General features: G+C 43.3%; 1 protein-coding gene across 3 annotated transcripts in view; it reads right to left on the bottom strand.

Moving 5' to 3' along the window:
• Positions 1–15,721, bottom strand: part of TP63 (tumor protein p63) — a 418,635-nt gene that overhangs the window by 19,434 nt on the left and 383,480 nt on the right. For all 3 annotated transcript variants that reach the window (XM_086944626.1, XM_086944624.1, XM_086944625.1), the window contains 4 exons: positions 11,711–11,835; positions 10,686–10,771; positions 8,859–8,983; positions 8,022–8,195 (listed from right to left, as the gene is read on the bottom strand). In XM_086944626.1, the coding sequence (XP_086800752.1) occupies positions 8,022–8,195; positions 8,859–8,983; positions 10,686–10,771; positions 11,711–11,835 (510 nt within the window). The remainder of the gene's footprint in view (positions 1–8,021; positions 8,196–8,858; positions 8,984–10,685; positions 10,772–11,710; positions 11,836–15,721) is intronic.

The raw sequence follows: 15,721 nt of genomic DNA, 5'->3' as shown, positions 1-15,721 counted from the left end.
GGAAATGCCATCTACTTCGCCAACCTAATAAAATTCACCCAGACGGTAGAACTCTCCCAAAAAACATGTTTAGAAGTTCCCCAATACCACCCAGAACACGGACCAGGTCTCTGCATGCCTATCCATGGCGGTTCCACCGCCACGGAAAAGCTGGCTACCGCCGTCATCATAATCGTGCCGGTGGTGTTTGGCCCTGATCCGCAACAACTGTAGCGGTACAACTGCAACCGGCGGAAAAGTGGTGGGCGGAAAATCACACAGCCACGGGGTCACAACCGCAATGCTAATCGGACAGGTGGTTTTCAGGGTTTCGATCGCGGGCGGATGGACGCTGCCGGTACGGCGGTTGCCACCTGCCGGCGGCTATCCGCCCACCATCATAATAGACCCCTTAGTCTTTAGAGGAAATGCAGATTCACGTGCAGCTACTTCTAGTATCTGAACACTTTCATTCTCTAAAGCCTGGCGGCACCATAACTTGCAAACACTTCCATATACAAAGAGACACGTGTGATTTCAGGGGGCATTAACTACTGCTGCAACTGAAGAACACTTCGCAAAAACATGCAGACCTAGCTTCCTCCTTTAGGGAAAGCCTCTGCAACAGAACTTCAAAAGATCATGGAAAACTAATGGAAGAAACTAAAACATCCAGGCACTTAACACATTGTATGCATTAATGAACTTCTTCCATAGTGTGGTTTTTCGGTATAGAATAACTAATGCTTTTTTTGCAAATAGAATTAATTCTGATTAATCAAATTAAAAAGTAAAGTCCGATAGAAAACTCTAAACTACTCCTATGCTAGCTGGACTTTGCCTGACAAGAAGGGTTTGGAAGAAGTGCAGCTGTAAAAAACTTGGTGCTTGCAATACACACAGAGTGGCCCTTGGGTCTTCCCCCTTTACCCATTGGCTTTCTTTGACCAGCCTCTTACAGCGTTTGGCTTCAAGGCTTTGTCAAGTCTGTCTTAGATCAGGTCTGTGCAGTATTCATCTTCCCCACCTGATGCTGCTGGCTGTTTTGGTGTGTCCTGCTGCAACCCTTGAGAGCTCGCGTTAAACTGCGGGAGGAACTAATTTAAAAGTAAGGCCTCTTCTGTCTCCTCCATGTGGCGCTCTCCAGAGTGCATCGCTTTACTGTTCTACTCGTGTTGGCGCATTAAACGCAGACCATTCTGGATCTGCCCATTATTGTTACTAGAGCTATATTATACCGGAGCACACCCTAAAACAAATGCGGTACAAATACTGACATGAGAGTAGCCAAAAGCTTGGTAACTTTAGAACATATCAAGATTTATTCAATTCATATGGTGATTAAAAGTGTTATTCTTATTAAAATGTTTGTGAGACAATTATGACATTCAATCACATGGAACAGAAAAAGAATCCTACGAACAGGTCATGATGCATGCCCATGTTCTGGCAGCGGAATGGCAAAATACAAAGTCCTAGGGCAATTTAACGGATGGTTCAAACTAAAAAATACATCATACGAAATATTAAGCTAATTCTTATGTGGCATACAATGAAAAGCACAGCCATCACGTGTTTCGACAAACAAAACAAAAAAGACTTCCTCGCAGCTTCTGATCATGGTAACATAAGCTAAAAGAGCTGGCCGAGTAAAAACCGGGGTGCCATAGAATTGCATTTATGGATTTAAGTGTAATTGTAACTTCTTAATATTCAGAAAGCGTTGTCCATAGGAATACATGGTAAGAGCTTTATATATCAGGGCTAATGCACAATCAGCCATGTCGCAGTTTATAGAGGTCGCCCATGCTGGAATCTGAAAGCGGTCATGCTGAGTTTAGCAGGTCTTTGAGGTGCAGACACTCTTGTGCAAGAGGTTTCGAGTGACTGCCTCGATTCACCCTGTTCTAGTTGGAAACTAGCAGACCAGGATTCATTCCGGATCTGGTGGAAGTTTGCAATAGCAGTGACTTGGGTCCTCTGGTCTTCCTAGTCCTGAGTAGGCCTTTAATGAAGACAGGTCGAAACGCGTTGACTTACTAGTATGAAGAGTCAAACAAGATCCATTTTTATCTAATTTTTTTGTGTCACAGGAGAAATGTAAGGGGTGAATTCCCCAGGACTTTGACTATATGACTGCCTCCAGGTGGATTGAGGTTGGACTCATTTCACAACCACCTGTGTATTATGAAAAATAAGGAAGCAAGGAGGAAAAAAATGGATAATGAGCTCTTCCATTTACACGTATAATTGGAAGGTGTTCCACTTTCCGGCTTGTTGATGGTTTTGTGTAATGTGTGAATGTTTTACTTATGTAATCAAACGTTCTTTATTCATTTTCTTCACCAGAGATTAGAAATCATTAACGAATGTGTATGGATGCAGTTAGGTTTACAAATAGAATAATTAACTTAAAATTGATTTAGTCATATTCCAGATGGAAATGTATGGTTTCATTGCGACTTGAATTTGTGTATGAATTCATCCCTATGGTATACTACTTTCTATTTTGGAGGAATTTCTGCCCAGGTTACTTGGGGTTAGATGGGCAAACCCCTTGCTTACAATTTTTTACATATGTTTTATAAATAAAGCACCTGCTGGCCTGGTCCCCTAATAAAGAGATTAATGTCTGACAATTAACACTATCGGTGCGGCGCATTTTCCCGCTGTGCGCTGAAGATTTAAAAATCCCGCGGTTCATGACGAGCTCAGCTCGTCATGAGCGTACGAGAGGTGTACTTCATGACGAGCTGAGCTCGTCATCAGCGTCGAAGGGGTTAAATAACAGAAGTATTACAATGAAAGGAGCAGTTGTCCAAACCAACTAGAATTCATTCGGTTGACAGTTATATTTTCGAATAGACCAATGTATAGAATCTCACCTGAAAATCCCAGAATTGAAAAGACCAGACAAGTTTGTAATTAGAATAACCGGACAGGACGTAGATGGAATGAGACTCGCTGGCATCGGAAGATGATAACTTCAACGTGGACACTCGATCTGGGACTATGGATATCATATTTGGAAAGGCGCATTCAGAGGGGCCAACAGTTTCCATCTCAGAGTACCCTAGTACTTCCTTTTTAGCTAATCAGCTTGGGGGAGTGGTAACACTTCTCCAATAAGTGCCTTGCATTTGGGTCTCAAACAGGCATTTAAAGTATTTTATACTCAAATTATATACAACAGTATCATGTACAATTTTACAAAACTATGAATTAAAAGTGACAGTAAGGAAAATAGGAATAGATTCAAGACAACACAATACACATAAAACATTTATTAGAAATTAACACCACACATCCATGTAGGAAAAAATAACAATTCAATTATTGCCAATTTATGCAGAGTACAGTACACAAGTGACAGTTTATCTTATTTAAATCATGATTTTAAGTGTTAAAGCAAATCATATGTTTTAAAAAGGAAACAGAAGAAAATAAGTTTAGGAGCTGAAAAAACGTGTTCCTCAAAGCACTGCCAAGTTTTTAGGTGTAAATAAAAATTCAAACACACACTAACTGCGCTGCCTTAGAATACATGTTTTATGTTAACATCAAACAATTTAAATATTATGAGACCAGTATAAAATCAAATATGTACTGTTTCGTTCAAACAGCTGTTTAAGGAGCAAAACTCCATATTTTGGAAGGCCAAATTTAAGTTAAAAAAAATTACACTCCAATACATGTCCATCCAAGTGCATATATAAATCTGTCCAGCAGGATCCTAGCTTTAAGCCAGCTACATGTTTGCTAGTTAAATAGAATGCATTTAAAAGGCCCGAATGAACTGACTGTAGAAAAATAAAAATCAGAAACAGGCAATGGCTTTCGTATAAGCAGAACAATTAAAACATTTCACAAAAATATAAAGACTGAGACCTGCTCAAGTGTTCTATCACAATTTTCCTCGGCCAGCAGAATGACAACAAAGGGACATACAGACACTGGCAAAAAAGCTTCTTCTAAAATGCCATTACAGTTCTTGTGGGAGTTCACAATGCTATGCTACATTGAAATCTCCAGAAATGTGTATTCTCTCCTCAATGGTTGAGTCCCTTCAGAACAACTTCGTTACCTATTGAGCCTTCTCTAAGCATGTTGCTGTTGCACGAGTCCCTCGGAGAGCTTGCGAGGGAGGACGTCATTAGTCCGTGAACCAGCGGCACAAGTGACGTGGGTGCCAAGAATCAACGCAGGGACCTATTGATCCGACCAACTACTGCACAGTGTCCATCGTCTGACAAAAAGTCAAAAAGTCCTGCGAGTGGACAGGACCAGACAATCCCTCGCTTACAAGAGAAGACTTGCTTATGGGCAGGCTGAGCGGTTTTAGGTATGAGGAATGTTTTAAAAAGGCATCACTCTGCCTCAGAAGGTCTCTCCTTGGGTCCGTGAGTTCGTTCCTGAAGCAGGAGGTAAGGAGACTGCAGAGAGGAACCAAAGAGAGAGAAGAGCAGTTGAAGGCATGGGGTATCGAACCACACTGACACTCATGATCACAGCATGTGCTAGGATGAGCACAAGAGGGTAGCGAGGTCAAATAAGGCTAAGCATGAAGCACAACATGTTAGGGAGCCTGCTAATCCCCAGGGTCATGAGAGGACTGTAGGGTCAACAAAAGGAGTCTGCAAGCATTATCAAGGAGACGTGCAGTATTTCTACATTGCCAATAAAATATACGTCAAACAAGTCCCATAACTTTTGGACTATTAGTCAACAGCAGAGGTGGTACCTGCTTGCCCGTGTATCTATTAAATAATATGCATCTCTTCAATGCTACACTTGAACATTGATTCCATGTTAACAGGCACCGTTTGAAACACATGCAAGCACCTCAAAGGACAGGCAAAAGGCTGGGCAAGGGACACAGAGTTGGAGATAGGTAAAAGAGTACGCTCTTGAGTTATCAAATGTGGTGCTGGGAAGCATTTATAGTGACTCCCATGTTAACAATAACCAAACCGGGATTTCATTTATTCAAAAGAAAAAGGCATCCCTGTGGCCATCTTGTGCTCTAGTAGGAAGGTCTATGTAGTAGAGAGGCTTAGCGACACACTGAAAGATGGAAGCATAGCTGCTTTTAGTGCCAGGTGAAATGCGAACTGCTAAAGCTGTGATCATGAAGATGTCTGCAACAGTACAGAAAAGCATGCATGCATATCACCAGACCGTAAACAGAAGCACACAGAAGAGAAGAGCACTTGTAATAACTCTACCCCCTTTTCATCAGCCCAGTTACTCTACCAACATTATAACATAAATCACCCTTTGATTTGGCTAGCAGGACGGCACCTTCTTGAAAGATGGTAGGGTGAGAAGAAGGAATTTGCAAAGTTCAACAATTTGAACTTTTTGGATATTTTAACACCAAAAAGGGTAGAAAGAAAGGGTATCATGTCTCTGCTATCCGGAAAGCTCTGCATTAGTTCTGTTGAGGAAATGTGCTTGGTCTATTGTTGATAGTAGTCTGACTTTCATACATAATTAATTTAACAAACCATGAGAGTGCCCTCTGTGCTCCAGCAAAATCAATTCATGTTCCCTAAGGAGCAGTATCTTTATGGGACAAGAACAGATTTCTTAGTTGCCTAATATTAATAAAGTTAACCTCTCCCAAGACTATGAGCTAGGTACACCCAACTGCCTGAAGCAGCTGTCGATATTATAAGTCACACCTGCATGCACGCCACAGAAGCGCCAGCATTCACCCAGCACCGTACAAGTTCAAGGAACAATAAATTACCCTAAAGGCCTTACTCTGAATTTATGTAATACTACCATAAAGTTAAACAATGGGAAACAATGAGTCTTTTAGAAGAAAGTGGGCACACTAGCTGAAGTAAACAGAGCTGGAGAATCATGGCCGTGGCTGCTGCCCAGACAGTCTCATCTAGCACAGAAGGGCAGATCTTGTTTTTGTGTGAAAATTGGCTTCAACGTTGCATCCGGTTAGAGATCTGCTAATACTGTGCAAAGCAGGGTTCCAAGCATCACTGAATGCACAGACACTCATGAGGTGACAAGGGCTGCAGGTCCAGAGACCAGTATGCCTCAATGCTTGAGCAGAATCTCCTCACTGTATACAAGCAGCAAGTGAGACAACCCCGAGTGAAACAATTTCATTCCAACGGTCCTCCTTAATGTCTATTTTTAAAACAGCACGACCTGGTCCAAGGCCAGGCTCCTGATATTTAAAATAGTCTAAAACATAAGTGAGTGCACATGAGCTGTGCCAAGAGGTGGGAGTCTCAAGGTAAAACAAGGACCTACCTGCCATTTTTTAGGTAGAATCTTCTCCAAGAACGTAAACCTTGAACATCGGAGAGCGATAGCATTATGGGGAGGTTATGGAGGGTGTTACAGGAGGGACGAACCTTTGCCACCCAGTAAGTGTGCCAGACTTCTAGCTAATCGGATATTATTGTCAGTTCTAGGAAAACATGCTGATTGTGTCTTTTTGGGAGACCAGGACGCACATGACAAACATTTTGTCATTGAGCAGTTTCACTTGTCCAATTTATGGAAGAATGGAGAGAGCGAGAAGGTTTCCTTTCTTGAGAGTGGTCCATCACAGGCTTCCAGTGCATACAGGGATTATTATTCGCGCTTAAGAAAGCAATATTTTATCTCTAGCAGGGGATGATCCAAAGATGGCAGATAAAATGTCAAGACGCCGCCCAGAATTCTGCACCAATTTCATGAATTAATGCACAATCACTTTTGAACACTGGCAAATGTATCCGACTATGAAGCATTATTAGGGATCCATGACTTGTCTCGAAAGATCACCCAAGGAGGTATGTTCATCTCTGAGGACACCTTGCCCAGGATACCTCAGTCTCACCCCGGTTAACTCAGGGAAGTTTTCAATAAAGTTACAAATTATGGGTACTGCATTTTAGGGGAGCAGCCACAGACAACAGCGAAGTATGGATTCCAAAGAGCCTCTTGCCTGGACAGCTGCTGCCACACCACCCTACTCTCAGCCGCCTGCTCTGGGAAACTCTGATATAATGTTACATGTTTAGTCCATGCATCTGCACCAAAGTGACATTAACAAAACAATCTTCAACACATAGGAAGTGAAACATCCAATTCCCTTATGATAAATCCATTTAATCTTGCTCTCACCAGCAAGGAGGTAAATATGCACGAGTATGTATGCCAGCATGCACTATAAACCAACATACGCACAGAGGAGTCTGGCGTACAAGAAAGAGGCAAAGGTTTGATTGACAACTCGTGTGTGAGGGACATCTTCCTATCATTTAACAGACTATAATCCGGGTCCAACACGAATTCAAATGCGCCCAGCCTGCCGGGAGACTTCCTGGTTTCTCAATATTGTCGGACAGTGTGCCGTAACGCCAACACCTATCTAATGTTTAAATGAAAGCATAGTGTGATATACAGATGAGTGAAACAATCAAACACAGTAACACAGGCAGCCACTGTGGGATCTTACAGTGGATGCGTTACAACCTATTTATTGCCCTCGAATAAAGTCAGCAAAAGATCAAAATAGAGTTACTGTGTCCTTTATATCTTTAGAGCAGCCATACTAGTGAAAGGTGTTTTCAATAACTGTTTAAATAGCAGAATGAATAAAAAGATTGTGACTAGTCAGAAAAAATGTGAATATTGGAGGTTTTCTCAAACCCCTCCAACAGAGCTAAGCAAGTGTACCGATCTAAGAAGGGGCCTGTCCTTCCCGTCGTGTCAGGCAATATAAGGGCTGAGGTTATCCAAGAAACAGAACAAGACCCTGATAAAAAATGCAAACCTTGAACTCCAATAAACAGACTCTCCTAAGGAACAGAAGATAGATTGCAAAACCTTAGCGAGGGCTCCCTAGGCTGAAGGGACCCCGATACGCTACAAGTGTCACTTTCAAGAGTTGTTGAGTGCTGCTGCAAGACGTAGCAGAGTAAGCAGCCGCAATTTGTCTTTCCAAAGTCATGCAAGGCCATGGTTTAATCCTACTCCCCCCTGCTGCAGTAGTAGCTTCACACCCACTTGTATACATGACCTACCGTTCATTAAGGTAGTTTTCGGCTCGCACGTCCTGCTCGATGGGCGACTGCTTGAGTGTGTGCTCCATGTAGGCGTTGTTGCTCTGCGCCCTCTTCTGCCACTGCTGAATCGAGAAGGTGTCGCTGCGGCCGGTGTTCCGCGACCCAGCCAGGGCACTCTGGAGGCTTCGGTCTCTGCCAAGTCAAAGAGAGCTCTTAAGTACTTTGACACAGACATGATAGCTCTCCCCCTTTCACTGGCATGCTCCAAACATGAGCAAGATGCCATCATAGTACCCAACCAAGTATCTTCGGTAGACATACAGGCAGCAATGAGACGGGGCAGTCTTGAGCTAGGACTCTGAGGCATGGGGTTCTCTACAGAACTCATGCGTTAAAATGAGCTACAAATACCAACTTTGATTGAAGACCCCATGCCAACCAACACGGTTCTATTCTAGGACCTCTAGCTAACTATCCTTCAATAGGATACCCTTTACACTCCTCATTGAGAAGTTAATCTTTCATAGTGGCAATACATAAATAATGCCACCATGCAGATTATGGAAAATTGGGCTTATATGATGAAGTTTCCTCCTCAATTATAGCTGGTCTGGAAATTTCTGCTGATGGTTCAATGCAGGGTATGAGATTCCACAATATCTAGCGTACCATCTTGGCCCACTCTTCTAACCAGTAAAGCACAGTCAAACTGCAGGCCTCTAAGGGGGGGACAATGTATTCTGTATTGGTGAGTCCAGATGAGGTGCACACCAGAGTTGGGCACAGAAGAAACAGATGGCATCTACCAGTCACTCTCTCCCCATCTCTTTTACAACGTGTGAGAAGTACACTTACTGCTTCTGGAGTAAGTGCTGTTGCTGTTGTCGGTACGTGTCTATCGTGTGCTGCGGGAGGTACTGCATCAGCTCCAACGACTCCTTGATCTTCAGTAGTACTTCATAGATCTCACGGCTCTTAACCTGCACCATCAAGACAAAAGGATTGCAGCGGTCAACCCTCATGTCACAATCACTTCAAGAATCCAAAGTAAAATCTTAGGGTTGGGGTCAACGTTTCCATAAAATAGATGCTGCAGTAAAGATATACAGGTGTACTCCCCCTGCTAAGCACGATGAAACTAACACCACGGAGGTTGCATCAAATGTCGTTTAACACATGGCTTAACAGAGGCACACAACAACAAACCACAAGACCGTCCGTGAGGCTGTTGCCTTTGAATCGAACGTTTAAGATGCCTTTAAGTCTATGTTCCTGAGCACATTGCCACCCTCTGCACTGCATAAGTATCAGTCACTACTTCCAACAGGCTCTGCCAAGTCTCATAAGCCAAGGCGTCAAAGGATGAGCAGGCGCTTTCTTGGTCCGATTCAGTATGGAGCTATAACACAAGTGTCAATCACTGGAAAAGTGACCAGTGAGGTCTCTGTTGCGCCCTGTGTGGGTGGGATCTGTGACGGTGCCTGGTTCATGTCCCTCATTTAACCTGTATTTTTTTTTGTCTAAGGTCTGTCTCAATTTCAGATGAACCTGCCCAGAGCTATAAGGTGTACGGTGAAGAGAAAGATCATTGCAAGGGACAGGACCCATCCAGTCACTACTTTCCTCCGCCAGCGGGGACATAAGAGTAGAAAGGGTGAACATTCTGTGGGGAACACAAGCTTAACTTTACTAATCGCCAATGTTACTAAAATAAAACCGAGCCTGAGGCAATTCTGGCTGAGCATCAGCTCTTGCTTTCGGTAAACTACTTACTGACCGAATTCTTCTTTCCATCTGAAACAGTCACAGTACTTGGGGCTACCAGAGGCCCTGCTCAAATTCTGCTCTTACTTTAGGTCCATCCCTTACTGCCGGACTTTAACCTTCTATCTGAACCAATCGCAGTATTCTGGACTACCAGAGGCCCTGCTTAGAGTCAGCTCATACTTCAAGTTTATCCTTTACTGCCTGACTGCAGCCTTCCATCTCAACCAGTCCTAATACTCCTGGACACCGTAGGCCCTGCTTAGTGTCAGCTCATACTTCAAGTGTATCCTTTACTGCCCGGATGCAGCCTTCCATCTGAACCAGTCCTAATACTCTTGGACACCGTAGGCCCTGCTTAGAGTCAGCTCATACTTCAAGTTTATCCTTTACTGCCCGAATGCAGCCTTCCATCTGAACCAGTCCTAATACTCTTGGACACCGTAGGCCATGCTTAGAGTCAGCTCATACTTCAAGTGTATCCTTTACTGCCCGAACGCAGCCTTCCATCTGAACCAGTCCTAATACTCTTGGACACCGTAGGCCCTGCTTAGAGTCAGCTCATACTTCAAGTGTATCCTTTACTGCCCGAATGCAGCCTTCCATCTGAACCAGTCCTAATACTCTTGGACACCGTAGGCCCTGCTTAGTGTCAGCAGTTATGTTAGGTTTACTGCCCTTTGTTGCCCTAGGCCAGTGATGGGACTCTTGACTGCTTGAGATGAGCCTCAGCTATTACTTCAGGGTTACTGCCCACTGTCCACACATAGGCCTGCCATGAGAATGAGACATGACAGATCAGAACACCACAAATCATGCTTGGGGTCAACACTTGCTATAGATTTACTACCTCCAGCCTCTCCTAGGCCTTTCGACTCCGAAGAGCACTAACAAGACAGCAGAGAAGGTACTACTTACAGGCAAGTACAAGACCTCATCATCCGGCGTCCGGCGCTTTTTGATTGACGTCATCTGTATGCCGTGCGTGCTCTGTCGAAAGGTAGCTGGAACAGAAAGTACTGACATCAAGAACTGTCCTAAATGCTTTGCTCTTACCATAAATCGTTTAACGGTACCGGTTTGCTACATCAGTTACTTTCATGTTATGTTACCGCTTTTTTTTTTGTATCCCCAAAAAATCTCGAGCCATGCATGCAGTCAAAACTCACTATGAAGCACTTACTAGGAGCAACACATTAGAATGAATTCTTGAAAAGTAGCACGTGCCCACTGGCACCTACTTGTACATAAGCCTCCCCCCAGAATCATGAGTCAGCAGATCCAAAATCCAACAGAGGCTAGGCACCATGTGCAACTGAAGTACTACACACTAGGGGTAACCCCCACCGAATCCGAACACATGTGCAGACCTGAAGCAGGCACAGGCGACAATCTTGGAATGGTCTGCACTGCAATCTATTGAAGCTCACAAGAATAGCTTTGTGGCTTCTACTCAGCACAAGCCTATGTGGCATCCTTTGGCTGGAGGGATAGAATATCTGAGGTAGCTGCGCCTGCCATGCTCAGACAGGATGCAGTAACTGCCTCTGCCAACTGAGGATGTGGTATCTGCATCTAGCAGGTTAAGAGAGAATGAACTAGTTGCGTCCGGCACACAGGAAAAGGTAGCTGCTCTTGGCATGCCAAGAAAGGATGCAGTAGCTGCACCTGGCAAACTGAGAGGAGGTGATAACTGCCCCTGGCAAGCTGATAGAGGGCACCATAGCTGCACCTAGCACGCCCAAAGAGGCCGCTGTAGCTGCACATGGCATGCACAGAGAGGAGAAGGAAGCTGCTCCTGTCATGACAAGAGAGTAGGCAGCAACTGCCCCTGGCAAGCTGACCGAGGAAGCGGTAGCTACCCCTGGCACTCAGAGAAACAATGGAGTAACTGCGCCTGGCATCCCCAGAGAAGACGTGCTTTTGCTCGGCTGTGCTCGTACCGTCACCGTTCTTGGGGTTGTCCGTCACTTGCTGCTTTCGGATACTGTCCTCGTCTGCTTTCCGATCGCGGCCTGGACAGGCGCATATGCGGGCTTCAAAGCACCGGCGCCCCAAAACCTGACCACTGCAGGTGGGAAGGGAAGAGAAGAAAGCAAAGCTGCTGAGCCACAAAGCATGCCATTTAATTTGTTTCAGCAAAACATTCAAATACCCACTAAAGTAGTAGCTGATCAAATGTGCTAATACATTTACTAATACGTTTGAACCTTGACAAACACTTTGCACCCCTGAGTTACAATTGCAGTACAAAGTCTGCTATTACTGACATTCTCACTCTTCAGCCTGGCCCTTGAGGCTGCTCCCACTACTGAGCCATGATGTGCGAGTGTGTTTCTCACATTGTCCATTACTCAAAAAGAGGGCTGCAATTTATTTTTCAATACTAAAAAGTCACCCCTTAGGTAAGCCGTAAATGCTGATAGGGAAGGATGCAAGGTATTAAGCAGGACATGTATATTTATTTCTTTACATGTTCGGACAGTAAAAAAGCCTTCAAATATGTTTTTACTGTGGCTGTGCTCGCCTCCGACAGACTAACACGGTCCTACCTCAATACATTTAATCAATAAGGGCTAAATTCAGTTTGGGAGGAGGAAATACAAAAATCCAAAACCACCTCGCAATAGTAATTTGAAATCCAATGTAGTGGTAAAATCGGATTTTGATTTGCTATTTTGGAAATGGCACTTTTACGAAGTTGCCATTTCCCTGCCAGAGTGCAGGTGTTCCCTGAGCCCTGCCGGCTCCCTGGAGTGAGATGTGGATTGAACCCGGACAGTGGGAAAAGGGTCAAGGAGTGGGGAGCTATGGGTCTCCCCATAATGATGTCATTGCTCTTTATTCAGAGGTGTACGTGTGATTATATAATCACGATTATTTTCTGTTTTGAGTGTCAAGTTAGAGCGTCTCCATGTAATTTAGAGAACAGGGTTTGGACGAATCGGATTGGTTATATGTAGTATTTCCGGTAAGACCGACAACGGCAGCAATGAAGACTCCGGACAGCGGATGGGGGAATCTGATTGGTTACTTATAGTATTTCCGGTATGAGCGTCTGTCAGAGACACGAGATAGCGGACTAGATAGAGAACCGCACATTGAAAGCTTATGCTTCGTAGGGATTGGCTGTGATAAGGACATGGAATTAGTAACCGTTGTGTGATTGGTTGGAATATGAGAAATAGGATAGACTCAAGAAACCGAACAGGATTGGTAGATATTTAGAGAGGAAGCAGCGAATTGGCGGCAGAAATGTGGTCTGTGATTGGTGAGGCAGGGTATTTAAACTTATGCGTGACCAAGGTAAAGCACACTTCGGATTTATAAGGATCGGAGGTGTCGCCGGAGCAGGATTATGATTTATATACTTTGTGACATAAACTAGGTGAGATATTGAGAATTGCTTTAGTATTTCTAGGGTGATTTATGGCCTTTAGATTCATATTGAGTCGAGAGGGTGTTATATATTTTTTCAGATTATCCATTGAATTGCAATTAAAGCAAGCACCTGTACCATTTGGAGCTCAGCAACACCATTGGGAACTGGATTCTGTTGTTCAATGGTGAGTATTTGTTATATAGGGGATGTGGTCTGGATTTTTCTTGGACTTTAATTTTAATAAAATATCCTTTTCTCACCTATTTTTGATTATTTGCTTTGTGACACAAATGAGGTGAGACATTGAGAATTGCTTTAATTGTTCGAGGGTGGTTTATGGCCTTTGGATAGCTATTGACACATTTTGAGTCCTTTCTTTATTATAGGTTGGAACGTTAGATTTAGAGAAGGTGTTTTACATCTTTACATCTTTTCAGATTACCTATTGAGTTGAAATTGAAGTAAGCACTGGCAGCATTTGGAGCTAAGCAACACCATTGTGAACTGGATTTGGTTATTCAATGGTGAGCATTCGTTGTATAGGGGATGTGGTTAGGATTTTTCTTGGATTTCATTTTAAAATTTTCTATTCTCCACCCGTTTGATTTACTTTCTTTTCTTTTTCAAATTTGATATTAACAGGTGTTGATGACTGAACTTCGTGTTTTTCATGATTGAGCCGTATATTAATTCGGATCATATTAGAGTAAAGGTATGTCTCCCATTGTATTGTGACCTTATTAAGGGGAACAGAGATGCTGGTTCTGTAGATATTTATAGGTTTTTTCTCATAGAAGACAAGGTGGATCTTTAATGGTAACTGTCAAGATTTGTTCTAATAAATTAAGCATGTTAGAATGGAATATAGGCACGATGAATGAGGGTTTGTATAACATATGTGAATCAGTATTAAAGTGTGTACTATGATGGGACAATGTATTGTATATTACTATTGATTGTCATCTTGTTTTAACTAAGATGGATTTTGATTCTTCTTTTTATTATTTTGCAGCCCTGATGATGTCCAAGTAGGACGAAACGCGTAGGCTGTGTTAATGTGATTTTCACCTCATGAACATTGAGACATTGAATCTTTGTTTTGAATATACTACACTGGATTGAATATATCTTTTTCTGTTGGATAACCTTGGATTTTGGAATAAGATCACAATAAAAAATTGTTGGACTACAGTATTGGACTGAAAAAAAAATTCTTGAATTTGGCGCGCTTTCCTTTCATATTTATATCTACGGATAACTTTGTGGCTTTGACGGTGAACCACAGGAAGAAGAGCGCTGGAACTGACAGTTTTTTCTTTTTTGAAATTTGCTGGACCATACCCTTGTGCATACCTGGTCTTAACCCTTACCGTCATTATTGAATGTGTAGGTCGAGGAACAAGCTACGCCCCTGTCCTGATCACACTTCAAAGGGGCCAGCTATGACACACAGAAAAGAACCGGACACCAGGACTGTTTCTAGCCTTTGCTTCACTCGCCAGGCTGGAGACGAACCCAGAGGATGGGGGGACTGACCAGAACTAGTTTAGGACTTAGGGGGTAGACAAAGGATTGCGCTATACTCACAGGCGGACACTGGGCAAAAGACTGGCATTCCCTGAACCTCACATGAGGGCACTACTAGACCAGTGGAAGAACAGAAGAGGACCGACCCTGTTGTCTGACGTGAGGAGAGGCTTGAAGAATGGACCTGAACTCCCTCCTGTTCCCAAGACAAAGACATGGAGTCCAAGGGTCATAAGGATGGCCTTCTGCTTGGGCTACAAGAACACAACCAGCTCAAAGAGGCCCTTTTCATGCAACTGCCCAGCTGATCAGGACTGGACCAGTGCTTTAAATGGACCAGCACTGTCCGGTACAGCGTACCAGCACTTTTTTATTTTGAGAAGGAAGGTATGCGCACTACTCAAGAGTGCCGTAATATGCTTAATTGGATAGTACTAGACTTCTCAGAAACAAGCAGCTACTCTGGTACAGAGTACCAGCACTTCTACTTTTCCATTTCAAGCACTAGACTGCTGTGGCCTCCACCATGTGTCTGTAAGTGCCTTCCTAGAGGACTTCAGAAGCATACTCCTGTGGAGGATTGGGACTTATAGGACTTGAGTCAGAAGCTAAAATCTTTGATCAGGAGAAAACTAGTTGGTGTATCGGATGGTTTTCCCTAGCGGCCAGAGTCAAACTGCATGTAGGTCCTATCCTACCACAACCATGAACTATTATTGGCACTTTCTGCTTCTTGGACACTCTTAAACGTTTAAAAATTAATAGCTTTAATTCCTTTTGCCAATTTGGTGTAATTTTACTAAATTGTATTCTATTTTACGAATTAGGTTAGGGATTTTTACTGTTTTGCTTACAATGGTATTGTTTAGTACTGCATAAATACTTTGCACGTTGCCTCTATTTTAAGTGTTACAGCTTTGAGCTACACCTACGAGGGAGTTAAGCACAGGTCTATTTAGTGACTTGTATGGTTCACCTGTACAGGAATGTGATTTGTGGCGGGTTCACCCACCTCAACTAATACCCCAATCTCTTACACTGAGAT

This window comes from Lissotriton vulgaris, chromosome 11 (assembly GCF_964263255.1).
Source record: "Lissotriton vulgaris chromosome 11, aLisVul1.2, whole genome shotgun sequence".
Taxonomy (NCBI): Eukaryota; Metazoa; Chordata; class Amphibia; order Caudata; family Salamandridae; genus Lissotriton; species Lissotriton vulgaris.
This window is presented reverse-complemented; position numbering and strand designations above follow the sequence as displayed.